The 14,761-nt window shown below is 39.6% G+C and overlaps 1 protein-coding gene across 1 annotated transcript; it reads left to right on the top strand.

Annotated features, from left to right (window-relative positions):
- The first annotated feature begins 326 nt into the window (after positions 1-326).
- firrm (fignl1 interacting regulator of recombination and mitosis) lies at positions 327-14,717 on the top strand. Its single transcript, XM_030727696.1, has 25 exons — positions 327-500; positions 947-1,066; positions 1,182-1,221; positions 1,315-1,403; positions 1,552-1,656; positions 1,798-1,938; positions 3,684-3,846; positions 3,978-4,062; positions 4,168-4,306; positions 4,672-4,761; positions 4,905-4,969; positions 5,083-5,231; positions 5,696-5,825; positions 5,989-6,175; positions 7,276-7,358; positions 7,705-7,756; positions 8,249-8,338; positions 11,294-11,479; positions 12,203-12,322; positions 12,403-12,498; positions 12,581-12,694; positions 13,452-13,556; positions 13,652-13,732; positions 13,806-13,952; positions 14,351-14,717. Exons 2-25 carry the CDS (start codon positions 971-973, stop codon positions 14,558-14,560), a joined length of 2,763 nt encoding a protein of 920 aa, XP_030583556.1. The 5' UTR covers positions 327-500; positions 947-970; the 3' UTR covers positions 14,561-14,717.
- The last annotated feature ends 44 nt before the right edge of the window (positions 14,718-14,761 follow it).

Here is a 14,761-nt window from a genome sequence, read left to right as displayed (position 1 = left end):
ATAGAGAATCTATAGAGCTCATCTTGGAAGAGCAAATGTTTGGCACAGCAGTGTATTCAGATCACAATTCTGCTTGCAAAATCTGCCAGACATGACAGGCTTAATAAAACAAAAAAGAAAAGAAAAAAATCAATAACGATTTCACTGTAGGTTTCAAGGTTTCACTTTAAATTTTTTTTTTTTTTTTAACTTGGACGCGCCAAGCCAGAGTTGTTATTTACAACGCTTTGCAGTTCTGCAGTTCTCTCATTGGTTGAACGCTTTCAAGTCTAAGGTTTTAACCAATGAGAATGAAAGTGGATGAGTCGCGTTTATCGTAACGTCACGTCCGACTTAAACCACGGCGCGCAGTATGTTTCATATCTCACAGATACGGTAAACTATCCGCTTTGTACATTTTAGTCGTTGAAAAAGTAAAATGGCAGCACTTTAAGATTCTTTGGAGCGTTGGCGTGATACTTCTTTTACCCCTGGAAAGAGGAGTTCGTCTTGTAATTACGGTAGGATGCGTATCAACACAAAATATGTCAGTAAACACAGAAGCTAGCTAACGTTTTGTAGTCGGTGAATTCATAACACCTGCAAGCAATCTGCAGGGGCAATAGAAACTGAATACTACAATTAAGTCCTAGCCAGTAGAAATCCCAATAGCTGGTATAAACTATTCTTAACAGACTGTATAAGTGGAAATCTAAATGTCTAAAATTTATTCCGACTATTCAAAAGTTAATTATCAAAATGTCTGTATGGTATTTCAGATATTCAGAATGCAATTAGGCAGAGTAGAGTAATGGAAGTTATAACGGTTCCTTTTACAAGTGATCACAATTGAATTTTGATATCTAAAAACGAATCTCCTTGACCGACTAATTGGTAAAAGAGCTAAGGAGTCATTTTCAGTGACTCACTCAGTGATAACGTGCATGAAAAAATTTCTGGACTGCAGAACTGGGCTTCCCCAGATTTCATCATGTCCCAGACCAACACTTCTCTCCTGGACGAGGTGGTGCAGTGGAGTCAGGAAACCTGTCGCCAGGAGCTCAAGTCTGTCCTGCCAAAGCTCACTATATCCTGTCTAATGTTTGTTGTCTCCTCCGAGTTTCAGTTTTGTAACACACACACACTGAAAATAATTAGGTAAATCATTCTGTAATGCACATGTTTTCCTTGACGGTGTTCACTCGTTGCATTATCAGTCTGACAGTTGGGATGATCACATACGTGAGTTTACTAATTGCACATCAAATAATTACAAACTTTGGTATACCTTGCTGTCCAAATATGAACTGTTTTAAAAATATGGCACCTTCACAGGTATATTGAAGATAATTACAGACATGTTCCTCCCTCATATTGGTTTACGAGACCTGGAAGACGAGTGCTTCTCCAAGATCTTACCAAAGGTATCCTGATGGTTGCAAAATATATTGAGGACGTGTTGTGTTGTTGATACAAGTAACTATTTTCTTGTGAATGACTACTTTATTTACCTAAATTTCCTGACAAATGTATTTGTCTTACTGAAAGTTTATCTGTCACAACTGTTTGCAGGTTGTGACAGTGTTTGATAGCATGATGAAAGAAATCATGGAGCAAGCTGGTGGACTTTCGAGTCAAAATACTGAACTTTGTGCCTTACTAAGGAACATACTACAGGTATTGCTATACAGTACATTTCAAAATAGTACAGTGAGACCCATACAACTTCATACATACAATATAATGTACATTGTTCTAACTTCACTCCTAAATGAAATCCTAAATTATATGGTGACAAGATCCTGTTTCGTTTTTCAGGCAATGATGCAGATAATTGATGCACTATCTGCTTGTGTGCGTCATGTTGGCTCACTGGAAGATACCCCTGACCTGGATTCTATCCGCTCACTACCAGCTTGTATTCTGAAAGTCCTGAAAGAAACATTTCAGCACTGCAAGGTCAGTCTATTCAGTAGTTGTTATGAGAAAAGATATCAAGTGAAAATGTATTAATCTTTTTCATATTTGGAAAAGCAAACACTTAATCTTGTGTAAAACAGTGCCTATCATTATAGATAATGATTACATACGTGAACACAACTTCCAAGCCATTTTTAGTCAAAGAATTTGACTAATCTGCAGATGGGATATTAAGGTGGTGAATATAAGTTCACTCTTTGCCTCAGAAGCTATTACCGTATTTTTCGGACTATACGTCGCTCCGGAGTATAGGTCGCACCAGCCAAAAAATGCATAATAAAGAAGAAAAAAACATATATAGGTCGCACTGGACTATAAGTCGCACTTTTTTGGGGGGGGGGGGTTGATAGAATCCGAGACCCAGAGCAGAAATTCCATCTTGAACGGCAATTTAAAATAATAATGGATTAAAGAACAGGACGAACACGGTTACGCCTACGTTATGCTAACGTAACACATTCAGCTACATGACGCACAACGAACACGTGTTCGGTATGTTAACGTAACATTAAGTTATTCAGATAACCATAGCATAAAGAACATACTAACAAGTTAACCAAACCATCAATCCATTGAATTCTTCATCCTCGGTGTCACTTCTAAACAATTCCGTACACTCCGTAGACGAAGCGCCGCTTCCTCTTCTGTGTCGCGTTAGTCAGACTCGTCGTCAGCTGCAGTTCCAATTATTCCAGCCTTTCTGAATCCCAACAGGATGGTTTGTCACTGAAGCCCATGTTTTCTTGATCCATCCAATGACTTCCAGGAAAGTTGGGTGGCGCATCCTCCCAGTTGCCGTTAAGCTGTGCTCTCCATCCATCATCCACTGCGCCCACAGGTTACGCAAGACTGCCTTAAAGCTGCAGTTCACGGAGATGTCAAGTGGCTGGAGTATTTTGGTTCATGTGTTATAAATGTCACATATACGTCGCTCCGGAGTATAGGTCGCACCCCCAGCCAAACTATGAAAAAAAGTGCGACTTATACTCCGGAAAATACGGTATTTCTGAAATGCTTGACCCTTGGGGGATTTGCTAGTGTGCTAAAGATCATTATCTAGTTAAAAGCTCCAATTTGGTTTTAGCTTCAGCTAAATTCAGAGGAATGGTGTCACGTTATCTCAGTCCTCTTTGATATAATACAGAATTAATAGCTCTGTCAGCAATTGCAATTCCAGTGCATGAGCCTGCAAAGGATGCTGAGACAGAGTTTTAGTGGTGTATCTGCACAGTGCATCTGCCCCAGCACACTAGAGTGCTACAGATGCACTCTCACCACACAGCGACAACACTAGCGCATGCATGTTGCTTTTGTACAGATTCATCACAGAAATCAATAAATGACTCAAGCTGAAGAGGCTTCATATCATTGGCACCTAATTTAGAAGCTCAAGTGGGATTATTTGAAAGCCACTGTTATTAGTAGGCAACATTTTAAGATGGGTCAAAAACAACAGTTTTCATGAGATGGTCTTCCTTTATATTATTTCTCTAACTGCAGAAATCTTTGTTGCATGATTTTTTTTAAACTACATCTAGTGTCTTGTGAAGTCACTGCTATAATTGTATTCTTTTTTTAATTTTAGAGCATTAATATCAACCACTAAAGTTGAAATTAACATTTAAATAGGTCATTTAAAACTGACTTAAATTCTTTAAAAATCTTGAGAAAATGTATTTGAAGAAAACAGAATAGTTCAGGCATATTCTGTATGTTGTCCGCAGGATAGCGAGGTGGTTTACTGCGGCCGTCTCTCCCTTGTTGCTGACTTGCTTCAGGGACTATTCAAGGAGGCCTATTCCCTTCAGAAGGGTCTTCTGGAGCTGCTAGATAAGATCTCTTTGGACAGCAGTGCCTCAGAGGAGGACGTCTCTGATATTGTTACAGGTGTGTTCATTGTCTGTGCAGGTAAACATCGCTGTGTTACACTGTGAATTTCTACATTTCATACCTTTTTTTGCGCTCATGTACCTTAATGACATCTTCAGTTCATTTTACATCATTTTCATCTTCTTCAGTGATTCATAGTCTGCTGGATATCTGCTCTGTTATCTCCAACCTGGACATAGCATTGCATGCAAACACATGGAAGTTCCTCATCAAGTTAGTACAGTTAATGTCATTAAGGGTTACAGTTTATTAGATGAATTTTTGTTTTAGGAATCGGATGAGTTTAATGTCCCATTTAATAACCATTATTTTGTCCAGAATGAGTCTGAAGAACCAGTCATTGGTTGAGGAGCATCTACATCACAGTGACATCAGTAACAGCCTGTGTGACAACCTGCTGAGCTCCTTCCACAACTGTGTGGAGCTGGCTGAACAGATTAAACATGCAGGTCTGCAGGTAGAAAACCCCTATTATTAAAGAAATAAATACAAAACCAAGCTTAAATAAATAGAAGTTGCATGATTATTGAATATTTATTGCATTTACTACCATAACTGTTAGACATTTAAGAGCATAAACTTTTTTTAGTAGCTATTTCTGTTCAGAAATTATGTAAACTTGTAATGTATAGAAAGATTGCTGCTCAGCATATTTTTGTCTTTACTGACTTGATACCAACTAGAGCCACCACAATGACAGAACAAATGATGAGTATTTCCCAGGCTGTAACCTTTTGTACTTGAAGAAAAACTTGGGGTTGTCTATAATAATGTAAGGTCACCTTGGGCAGCTTTTCTATTAATGCTCTTTTCTTTTCAAAGGAGGCCACGCAAAGTCCAGAATACAAGTTGTTCCAAAAAACTGCAAAGATGTGCAGATTTTTTGCCAACACTTTGATTCATTACATAAAGGTAGCTAAAATTAGGATCTTTTTTTCCTGGTGTTTTGACTGTATAAAAACTTTGTGTCGTCTCATATTGCTACATTCTTAATTTCTTTTTAATGAAGTCAGAGTTGTTGAATACACATTTCCTCATGTTTATCCTTTTAACAGGAATTCAGATATTTTCTAACCAAGTGCTGTAGCTGCTTCCACCAGCTCTACCTGCAGATCATCAGGTCTCTGTTGTTTACATGTGTACATGTTTTATTGTAATACTAATTATAAAATCACAGTTTATTTTTTGATTGGTTGTAATCATGATTATGACAATGTGGCTGATGTCTTTCAGTAAATTCCCTCCCAGCTTAAGCACTCCAGAACTGCCTGTAGCTTTATCTCAGGAGTTAAATGCAGCAGCTCTAGTTCCCATGGAAGCCTTCTTGCTTCAGCTGCTGCCTTTAAGACCTTTTGCTGAAGTTGTCCTCCAGGAGAACTTGCGTGAGTGAAAAGTTTATCTTGTTGGATGTTTTTTTTCATGATACAGTAGCACAATTGACAGATGCTTTCCTGTTTTCTTAATGTAATGGCTTTTTAAACTGAATGATTTGTGGACTAATGGCATCCAACAGGCTAATGACAAGTATTGCATGTTATGTGGTGAATTAGATCAGCATCTGCCAGTTCAGTATACTGCACTGGAGTATTGCAATATAGTATTGCTTCCAAAACTTCTACTCAAAGCTAATAAGTAAATGATGCTACTGGGGGAAAAAGAAAGGCTAAAAGATAAATGTTGCACAGTGGGCTTGCTTTCAAAACATCTACTGAAAGCTGACCTCTCTTAGATTTGTATTTTATTTGTATTTGTGGTGTGATGAGAGAGGAAAAAAAAAAAATTGCTCAAAATTGCTGATATGTTTCTAGATGTTTCTGTTACAAATTGTGCATCATATTGTCTGTAGGTTTAAATCCTGAACATGAGCTTCCTCACTGTCTGTTGCTGGTGAGCATCATGGGACAGCTGGCTGGCCAACCTGAGGAGGTGCTTCAGCTTTGGTACACAGGGAGTCAGTTTTCAGAAGAAAATCTCAGGTAAAAGGGTGATTTATTGAACTCTAATATTTTAAATCATTTAGTGTTTTATTGCACAGCCTGTTAGTAGTATTTCCCTTTTTTACTGCACAGTTAAATTTAGCTCTATTGTAACTGTTTGCTACATGTTTGAAGTGCTTCATTGTATCTTCTCTGTCCTCAGGCTTCCTCTCTTCCAGGCCGTTTTCACTAGTTTCCGGCGATGCTGTGTGGAACGTAAGGTCCCAGTGCTGTTGCCGGGGGTGATGTTGAAGGGTCAGGCACAGATCCAAGTCACTGTGCACCAACACATCTGTGTGCAACTCTGTGCCAGTGTGGCTTGGCTTCCCCCTGTATATTTTCCTGTACTGGTGAGGTTTATACAACAACACAAGCTGTTTTAAGCAATACCAGTAGAATGCCTCTGACACTTTAAAACTGTTGGTCTGATCTAATGTTTCATTTATTGTAGGTTATAAATGTTAATTATTAGACTACGGGGTAGCACACAGGCATAGGAAAAGAGAGCACACCCTGTGTTAATCCTAAGGTATTACGCATGGTCGATTCAGTGACTGCAAGGTGGCCAGGTCCTGTGGCGTTTGATTAGTAACACCTGGCTCCTGCTTACCCTCTTCATTCCTGTTGAAGCAGAAAGTATTTACTTAGTTTTTCTCACATTGTTTCTGCATTTTGGCTTAATTTTTATTAAATAAATAATGGCACATGTAATATGTCATATCTTAGTCTTCAATTTTAAGACTTGCTAAGGACCAGATTATTTTTACTATACCCTGATATGTATAGCCTTAGCCATTGACAGAGGACAAACTTTCTTTTTACCATAACTGTATAATTTTGTCTGCAAATCTCTGTCAACAGTTTTGTGCATAGTTCTGGTAGTACTAAGAGTAGCTCAAACAACCACTGCTAAGTAGTGAAATGCACGCTGTTTATGCAAACTGCCTCTTTCAAATAATCAAGATGTTTCATGCAAACAGAACTGACTTCAATTGTGGGTGTGATCCTTGGAAACAGCTAGGACCTTCTGATTAGCTGAGTCAAGATGAAAGATTTCAGAAAATATCTCATCTGGATAAAGTCTCACTTGAATCTAACCCGACCCCAAACCTTACACACACATTTCTAAATGGGTAATTGTACCAAGTTGGACTTTATGGCATATTAATAATTATTTATACCAACAATTTCTGTCTACTGTTACACAATCATATAAAATATAAAATAATTTGCAAAATAAATGGATATATCTTTATATATATTGATGGTCTCTAATCTCATGATTGCCATGAGCTGTGTTTCAGTGCAGGATTTCCCTTCATTCACAGCTTGTTGTTTAGTTTTTCTGTGATGATTAAATATTTTAATACCTTTTGTTTTGTGTAGTTTTTTTTTTCTTTTCCCCAAAACCTTTATCTGACTTCCCCTCTCCTTTATCTCCTCTTTTCAGGAATGTTGCTTGGTTGATGCTGTACTTCAGGCTGATACTCAAACAGCTCTATTGGCAACAGATGTGTGGTGCTTTACAGCACGGTGAGAGTGAAGAGTAATGCAGTTTTCACTATTCATGGTGGGGGTTGGGTTCTGTGCATTTTCCTTTTAATAGTATGAGCAGTAGGTTTTTTATTTTTTTGCCATTTTATTCATCAGTATAATCCCATATATTATTTCATCATTATATGCAGCTGCATCTAGGCAAGGGCTGCTTTTTGGGCCTTTTTGTTTTGCTGTGCTTAATTTTAGGCATCTTGAGACTCATTTCAGCTACTGGTTGACCAAAGACTGCTTGTGAGAATTTAGTGTGCATGTTTTCTTGTGCTATATTGAATCAAATGCTCTTTTTAAAAAAAAAAACAACAAAAAAAAACTGTGTTGACAGGTATGGGACAGCAGAACTTTGCCTACATCATGTCCTCCTTATTGCTCAGCTGGTAGGTACAGACCAGGAAAATGCAGAATACACAAACATTGATGAAAGTGAGAGGTCACAGCTGACAGTACTTACATTTTTCAGCCCATGAACTAAGGCCCTTCCAGAAATGCCTTTTCATTAATCTGATGACATTTTAATATGCCAGCTGGATGCACACAGTAAAAGCTGTGATCTTACTTTGTCGGAGCTGATAACATTCATGCATCACTTTCAGTAGTGCACCAATCTAAATACAGTCACAGTAATGCATAGGAACACACAAGATTAGGACTGTATGCTTTTCCTACATTGGGAGCTGCTCAGCTCACCAAATGACTTATTTTGGAGAGTGTCCTAAATACCATAAATACCTCACTCCTCCAAAAATAATGTCTCAGTTGTTAAAACAGCCACATTGTCAGATTGTCATTGTCAGTTTGTCCTGGTACCATCACTCAGCTGCTTGGACTGTCAATCACCCCTCCCTGCTTCTCCCCTTCTTCTCTTTTAGGTGAAAGTTTGCGGCACTGAGCGTTACCAGTCATTCCATCTGGGCATGTTGCTGAAACGCATGGTTTTCCTTATGACATCAAGCCACCAGGTTAGAATCCCAAGAAGCAGCAATGAAACATTTCATTGAATTATGAATTATGCTAGAGGGTCAGCAAAAACATTTTTTTTTTTTTTTTTGCATTTTTGGCCACAGCGGCTTTTATCAACAGTGGAGAGAGACAGGAAATCGGGGAAAGATACAGGGGAAGACACGCGGGCAAATTAACGACGGGCCGGGACGCAAACCCGCGCCGCCCGCACCGCAACGCGGCATATGTATATGGTCACCGGCTTCACCACTAAACCACCCAGGCGCCCAAACACATATTTTTTTTAATACAAAAATCATAAAATTTCCTTCATAAACAGTGAGTATCCAAGATTACTGCAAGCAAATTTTAACAGTTATCACACTGTTAACTGTGAAATGCCAACTGGGATTATACATTAGTGGACTTTTGCATAATTTGCATACAAGTAAATATATGGATTCATATTCCAAAATTAAAAGCCAATTTAAGCCATTTAAAAGCCTGTTTTCTTCTTGGGCCTTAAACAATTAAAGGCAAAGACAAACGTGTAGAATGCTGGCTAACAGAGCAGCATGGATGCCACAAGTTTCTAAAACTTTACTGGAGTGATGAGCAGCATTCACGCGTTTGAAGTGTTTGGTAATTATAGTGAAGAGTGCTAACATATTGCTCTTAAATATCCCACATTCAGCAGAGTTGAGTGCTAGTCATTGGATTATTTATATAAGTTCAGTTAACCCTTCTGCCTTTCATGTAATTTGGTTTCTTCAGGTTTTTTTTTTTTTACACTGGACAGACCTGGTGCACCTAAATGTGTAGTGAGGGTGTGCTGGAAACGCCTGGCAGAGACCCCAGTACAGGACATGAGATTTTCAACTGCCACCTCCAGCAGAACTTCAACAGCATTCAGAGGGAGGTTGAGGACATTGAGTCAGAATGGATCATGTTCCGCACCTCCATTATTGAGGCTGCCACACGGAGCTGCGGCTTCAAGGTGGTTGGTGCCTGTCGTGGTGGTAATCCTCGAACCAGATGGTGGACTCTGGAAGTGATGGGAGCCATAGGGCCAAACAAGGAGTCCTCTCTGGCTTGGTTAGCCTATGGGGCTTTCGAGGCAGCTCATGGGTACCGGCAGGCCAAGCGGTGGATGAAGCAAAAAATTAGTTGTGGGAGGAGTTTGTTGAAGCCATGGATAAAGACTTTTGGTCTGCCTCGAAGCGATTTTGGCAAACTCTCAGGTGACTTAAGAGGGGAAAAGTGGTGCTCTGCTCAATGCTGTATAGTGCGGGTGGGGTGCTGCTGACTGCAACTGAACGACACCTCGCCCATTACTGGAGGCAAGTTCACTGAGGTAGTAAAACAACCCAAGGACCCCTGGGGTGGATGAGATTTGCCCTGACTTCCTGAAGACTCTGGATGTTGTAGAGCTGTCTTGGTTGACATGCCTCTGCAACGTTGCGTGGAGATCTAGGGTGGTGCCACTAGATTGGCAGACTGGGGTGGTGGTTCCCATCTTTAAGAAGAGGGACCAGAGGGTGTGCTCCAACTATAGGGGGATCACACTCTTCAGCCTCACCAGGAAGGTCTATGCCTGGGTGCTGTAAAGAAGTGTTTGTCCACTAGTTGAACCTCAGATTCAGGAGGAACATTGCGGTTTTGGTCATGGTTGCAGGACACTGGACCAGCTCTTTGTCCTCACAAGGATAAACGAGTGTGTGTAGGAGTTTGTCCATCCAGTACGTGTTTTGTGGACTTGGAGAAGCCACTTGACCATGTCCACTGGGATATCCTGTGTGGGGTGCTGCATGAGTATGGGGTCTCTCTCTATGGGCCATTCAGTCCCTGTACTACTGCAGCGAGAGCTTGGTCTCCATTGCCGACAATAAGTCAGACTCGTTTGCTGTGGGTATTGGACTCTGCCAGGGCTGCCATTTGTCACCAGTACTCTTCATAATTTTTACAGACAAAATTGTTTCAAGACGTTGAAAATGCAGCAATTCCAATTGCAAGGCCACAAGTTGGCGATGTGGATATAGGAGCTGCAACCATTGTGAAAATGTGCGGTTGCCCCCGTTTTCAAAAAGTAGCATTTTCACCCGTTTACATGGAAATGGAGACCGGAGCGTTTTCAAAACGCTCCACTCAGGAGCCCATTTTCCAAAGGTATCATTTTCATGCTGTTCTTTTGTGTAAATGGGAGGCCGAAACGCATCAAAACTTTAACGTTTTCATCTGAAAATGTGTAAATGGAGCCTGAATATCTCAGGGTTTTCGATGAGGAAAGAGTGGAGTGGGAGATTGACAGACGGGGGCTGTGGCTGCAGTGAATGTAAAAGTGAAGCTGTCAATTTGCCCATCAGGCTATGTCCCACGCTCACCTATGGTCACCAGCTCTGGGTAGTGCCCGAAAAAATGAGATTGCAGATATGAGCGGCAGAAATTAGCTTTCTCCAAAAGGTGGCTGGCCTCTCTGTTAAAGTTAGGGTGAAGAGTGCAGTCATTGGAGAGAGGATCAGACTCGAGCCACTCCTCCACATCGGAAGGAGCCAGTTGAGGTGGTTCAGGCATCTGACTAGGATGCCTCCTGGGCACCTCCTATTCGGAGGAGGCTGCAGGGTAGACCCGGGACATGCTGGTGAAATTATATCACTCAGCTGGCCTCGGAGTCCCCCAGAAAAGCTGGAGGAGGTGGCTGGGGAGAGGGAGGTCTGGATTTCTCTGAATAGGCTGCTGCCCCTGTGACCTGGCCCTGGATAAGTGGAAGAAGATGGATTTCTTTCTTTCTTTCTTGCTCTCACTCTCTCTTTCTCCCCTTTTCCATGTCTGGCACCAGCTACCAGAATAGAGTGCCACTTTATGGTTTTGAATGATGCTTGTTGATTATTCCAATAAAAAATAATTAAACAGTTTTAATCAAAAATGTTAACCTTAATAAAGAATGTCTTCCTGTAATCTTAAATATGTTGTTGCAGATGGAGCTGGTGTCACATTTTCCTCCCTCTGAGGTGGAAAACCTTCCAGTGTGGCACCATGTCCTGCTCAGAGCTCTTTCACAGGACGTCCGTCACCAAGTAGTGACAGATGTTATTGGCATAACTCAAAAAGTCCTGACTGACTGGCAGAATGGAGGATACAAACTGGGACAAATCAACAAAGTGGTGAGAACAACCTAATATTTAGAGCGTTAACCTGGCTCTACATGTTTTTAATAATATGGAAGAGGCTGTCATGTTATAAGACATCCTTTTATAACAGGCTTAAACCTGTTAAAAGAAGGTTTAATTCTGTTAAATAATGCTGATTTAATTATTAAAAAGCTCATATATTTTTTTCCATAATTGAGCCTATATTGTAGTATGCATTATATCATAGCTAATAACAGATTATAACAAATACATTTCATTTTATATACTCAACTATACATTTGTTAATGAGGAAATGGTTATTGGTTGTAATAAAGGTTTTATTACTGATCAGTAAGTCCCTTTTCAATGCCAGGAAGTCAAATACTACTGTTTTGCAAAATATACACACAGCTGTCCTTGGATATCAGTGTGTCCATTCTGATAATGAACACTCACAGCTCCTCACACCCTTTGGCAAAATGCCATTTTTCAGTGTGCAGAAGTAATGTGAAAACAAAGTTATGAGGAAAGGGTCAAAACTGTGACCTTTTCCTCAAAATAACTAAGCAGTGAATGAAAGATGGAACAGGCTGCAATCTTCACAATAAACCACATCTATTAATAGGTTAATAACTGTTTTAGCTTCCAGTTTGATATCTTAAGAATAATTAAACACAGCCGAGAAAACAATGCAAGAAAGCAGGGAGAAGAAATGGAAAAATGCACACGTTTTTACAAAGTCCCTCCTGTTACCAGAATGCAGTGCTGATGTCTCTCCTATCAGTGGTTCGAGGCCAGTCCTCCCCTGAAGAAGAGTGCGTGTTGTCTTCTGTGAGGATAGTCTCACAGCTTTGGTTACGAATGAGTCCAGACCAGGTGACAAACAATACAAATACAAACAGATGGATTAAAGGAATAAATACAAGATCAGTAAACTGTAACCTGGTATGCTCCAGTTGCAGACCCACCCCGTGCTCCAGTGGATGCTGCAGCTGCTCTTGTCACTGTCAGCTGTTTTAGTGACGCACATTGAACCTCACATCATTTGTCAGGTATGCTGGTAGGTTTTCACAGGCCACATTTAACAGCTGAGGAATGCACAATAATTTTGATGACTGCTGTGTGTTATCCCAGGCTCTGGTGTGTCTGGATGCTGTGGTTTCTCAAAAGTGTGCAGATTGGTTACTCCTGGCTGCTTTGGAGTTTCTCTCTTCACTGGGGAAGATTTTTGTCCCGCCTGACAGCCAGGTAATAAATTAGTTTTACAAATGAGGATTTCATTTTTGGTAATTGTCTTTCTAATGGCTGCTTTAGAGAAACACTTTTGCTGCTGTCCTCTTTTAAAGTTGCTCCTAAAGCCCTGCAAGTCTCTTAAACATATATTACAATCAAAATTATCATCACCAGCTTAACAAGAGCATTCAGTAGAGCACATACCTCCCCCACCCTAAATTTTCTATATGCCAATACTACGCTACAATAGATACCACCCAGTGTTGTCATATTCCATCAGATCACAAAGACTAGAACTTTACTTTATTAGCTTTTTAAAACTTTAATATTTTTATTTTCAAAATTGGATCCACATGAACAAATAATAGTATTTATAGTCTGGATGTATTTTATTCAGTTTATGTACTGTAATAGGGTCCTCTAGAAAAAACAAAAACAAAACAAAATGAAAAAAGTAAAACAAACATTTGCCAAGAAATGAAATGTATATTTGTGATTTTTGTGTAGGGTTTGTAGTTCACTTTGCATTATTGTATTTTAAGGTAAAAGACAATTATCAACAGTAACTGTTTCTTCCCGTGTACAGAAAATATAACCTCCCTCCACCGGTCGGTGGGTGAGGTAAATACATCCTTTACAGCACCACTTTTTTTTTTTTTAGTATAAAGGAAATCTATAAGAAAAACGAAATTAACCATTGTTATTTTGTTCAAACTCTACATAAGAGATGTGAATAAACCTTTTCACAGTAATATAAACCTTTTGCTTCCAGAGTCAAATTCTTCCAAAGCTCAGTAGCCTGTTTGGAGCCCTTTTGGCTGACAAGTCTTGGCTGTTGCATCAGCACGCCCTGGAGGCCTTTTCTCAATTTGCAGAGGTATGGAAAGATTTTTATATTTATATAATTTGATATTACAGTAATTGTAGATACTGTTAAAGCTTAAACATAACCTTGATGCATCCTTCTGTCAGAGTACAAACCATGAAGAGGTAATTTCTCAGAGTTTGTGTGCAGAAGACACCAAGACCAAAGTGGTTAATTATCTCAGCAAGGTAAGGGATATCTACATTTTATTATGAAGATGTATCTAAAATAAAATGACAGTGACAGTTTCTTTTGCTGCAGACTGTGAACGTGCAGGAAGATAATGAGTCACGGCTTGAGAGGCTCAAACAGGAGACACTAATGATCAAGCAACACAATGAAAAGCTGGAGTGTAAAAAAGAAAATGTTTTGAATAAACCACCTCCTGAAGGGTTTTCAGATTCAGAGGTTAGTAGTTTAAATTAAAATGTATTCAGCCTTTCTGAATATGTAGGTTTACACAGTCTTTTGACACTTTTCAAATTAGTAATAGCAGATGCATATTAAACTACTTGAACATAAGGAGGCAGTATGCATTGTACAAAAGCAGTCAAGATACTCATTTTATTAGATGTCAGATTATCAAAGAGTTAGCCATATTTTTGTTTAAATGCTGGGCCTAAAATAAAGTACTTGATGCTTACCAACTTAAATGCATCTTTCTGATTGAAAGTCAGTTTGGTGACATTTGTAATCTATCACAGGATTTTGCTATCTAGGTTTAAACTGTAAGTGTCCTGTAGAACAGGAGTTATGTTATATAAATGACTGTTTAATTCACAAGATCTGTATTTCATCCCTCTCAGCCGTGCCCAAAGAGAGCTCGACAGGAGACCAGTGCAGAGCAGGAGTACGGCCGATTTATCCAGACAGCCGAGAGTGCTTTAAAAGCACTTCAGGCTCTCATTGAGGGTAACACTAACAGTAGTGCACCACCTCCACAGTGGCTGGAATCCAGACTACAGGAACTGCAGACCCTCCTAACCCACATCACTACAGTCAGACACAAAACCTAGTAGCTCCAGATAGTTTTCCAGCCTCAGGACATTTACTTCCTGTACAGAAATGCTGAAGATGTTTCCACACAAATTGGTGCTGCTAAAAATGGTTTTGCTCCTCTTTTTTATTAACTGTCAATTCTTGTTCCTTTTTATTAAACTTATTTCTGAAACTTCAAGAATTTTAATTATTTTAGCAGCAGCTGCAAGTCTTTCCTC

Source organism: Archocentrus centrarchus, chromosome 4, assembly GCF_007364275.1.
Source record: "Archocentrus centrarchus isolate MPI-CPG fArcCen1 chromosome 4, fArcCen1, whole genome shotgun sequence".
NCBI lineage: Eukaryota > Metazoa > Chordata > Actinopteri > Cichliformes > Cichlidae > Archocentrus > Archocentrus centrarchus.
This window is presented reverse-complemented; position numbering and strand designations above follow the sequence as displayed.

Bases quoted from the DNA above. Each gene is read 5' to 3' on its own strand.
- firrm (XM_030727696.1), top strand. From the start codon at position 971: ATGTCCCAGACCAACACTTCTCTCCTGGACGAGGTGGTGCAGTGGAGT. The intron at 4,307-4,671 runs GTAGAAAACCCC...TTCTTTTCAAAG, and splicing joins TTAAACATGCAGGTCTGCAG to GAGGCCACGCAAAGTCCAGA. The intron at 7,359-7,704 runs GTGAGAGTGAAG...CTGTGTTGACAG, and splicing joins GTGTGGTGCTTTACAGCACG to GTATGGGACAGCAGAACTTT.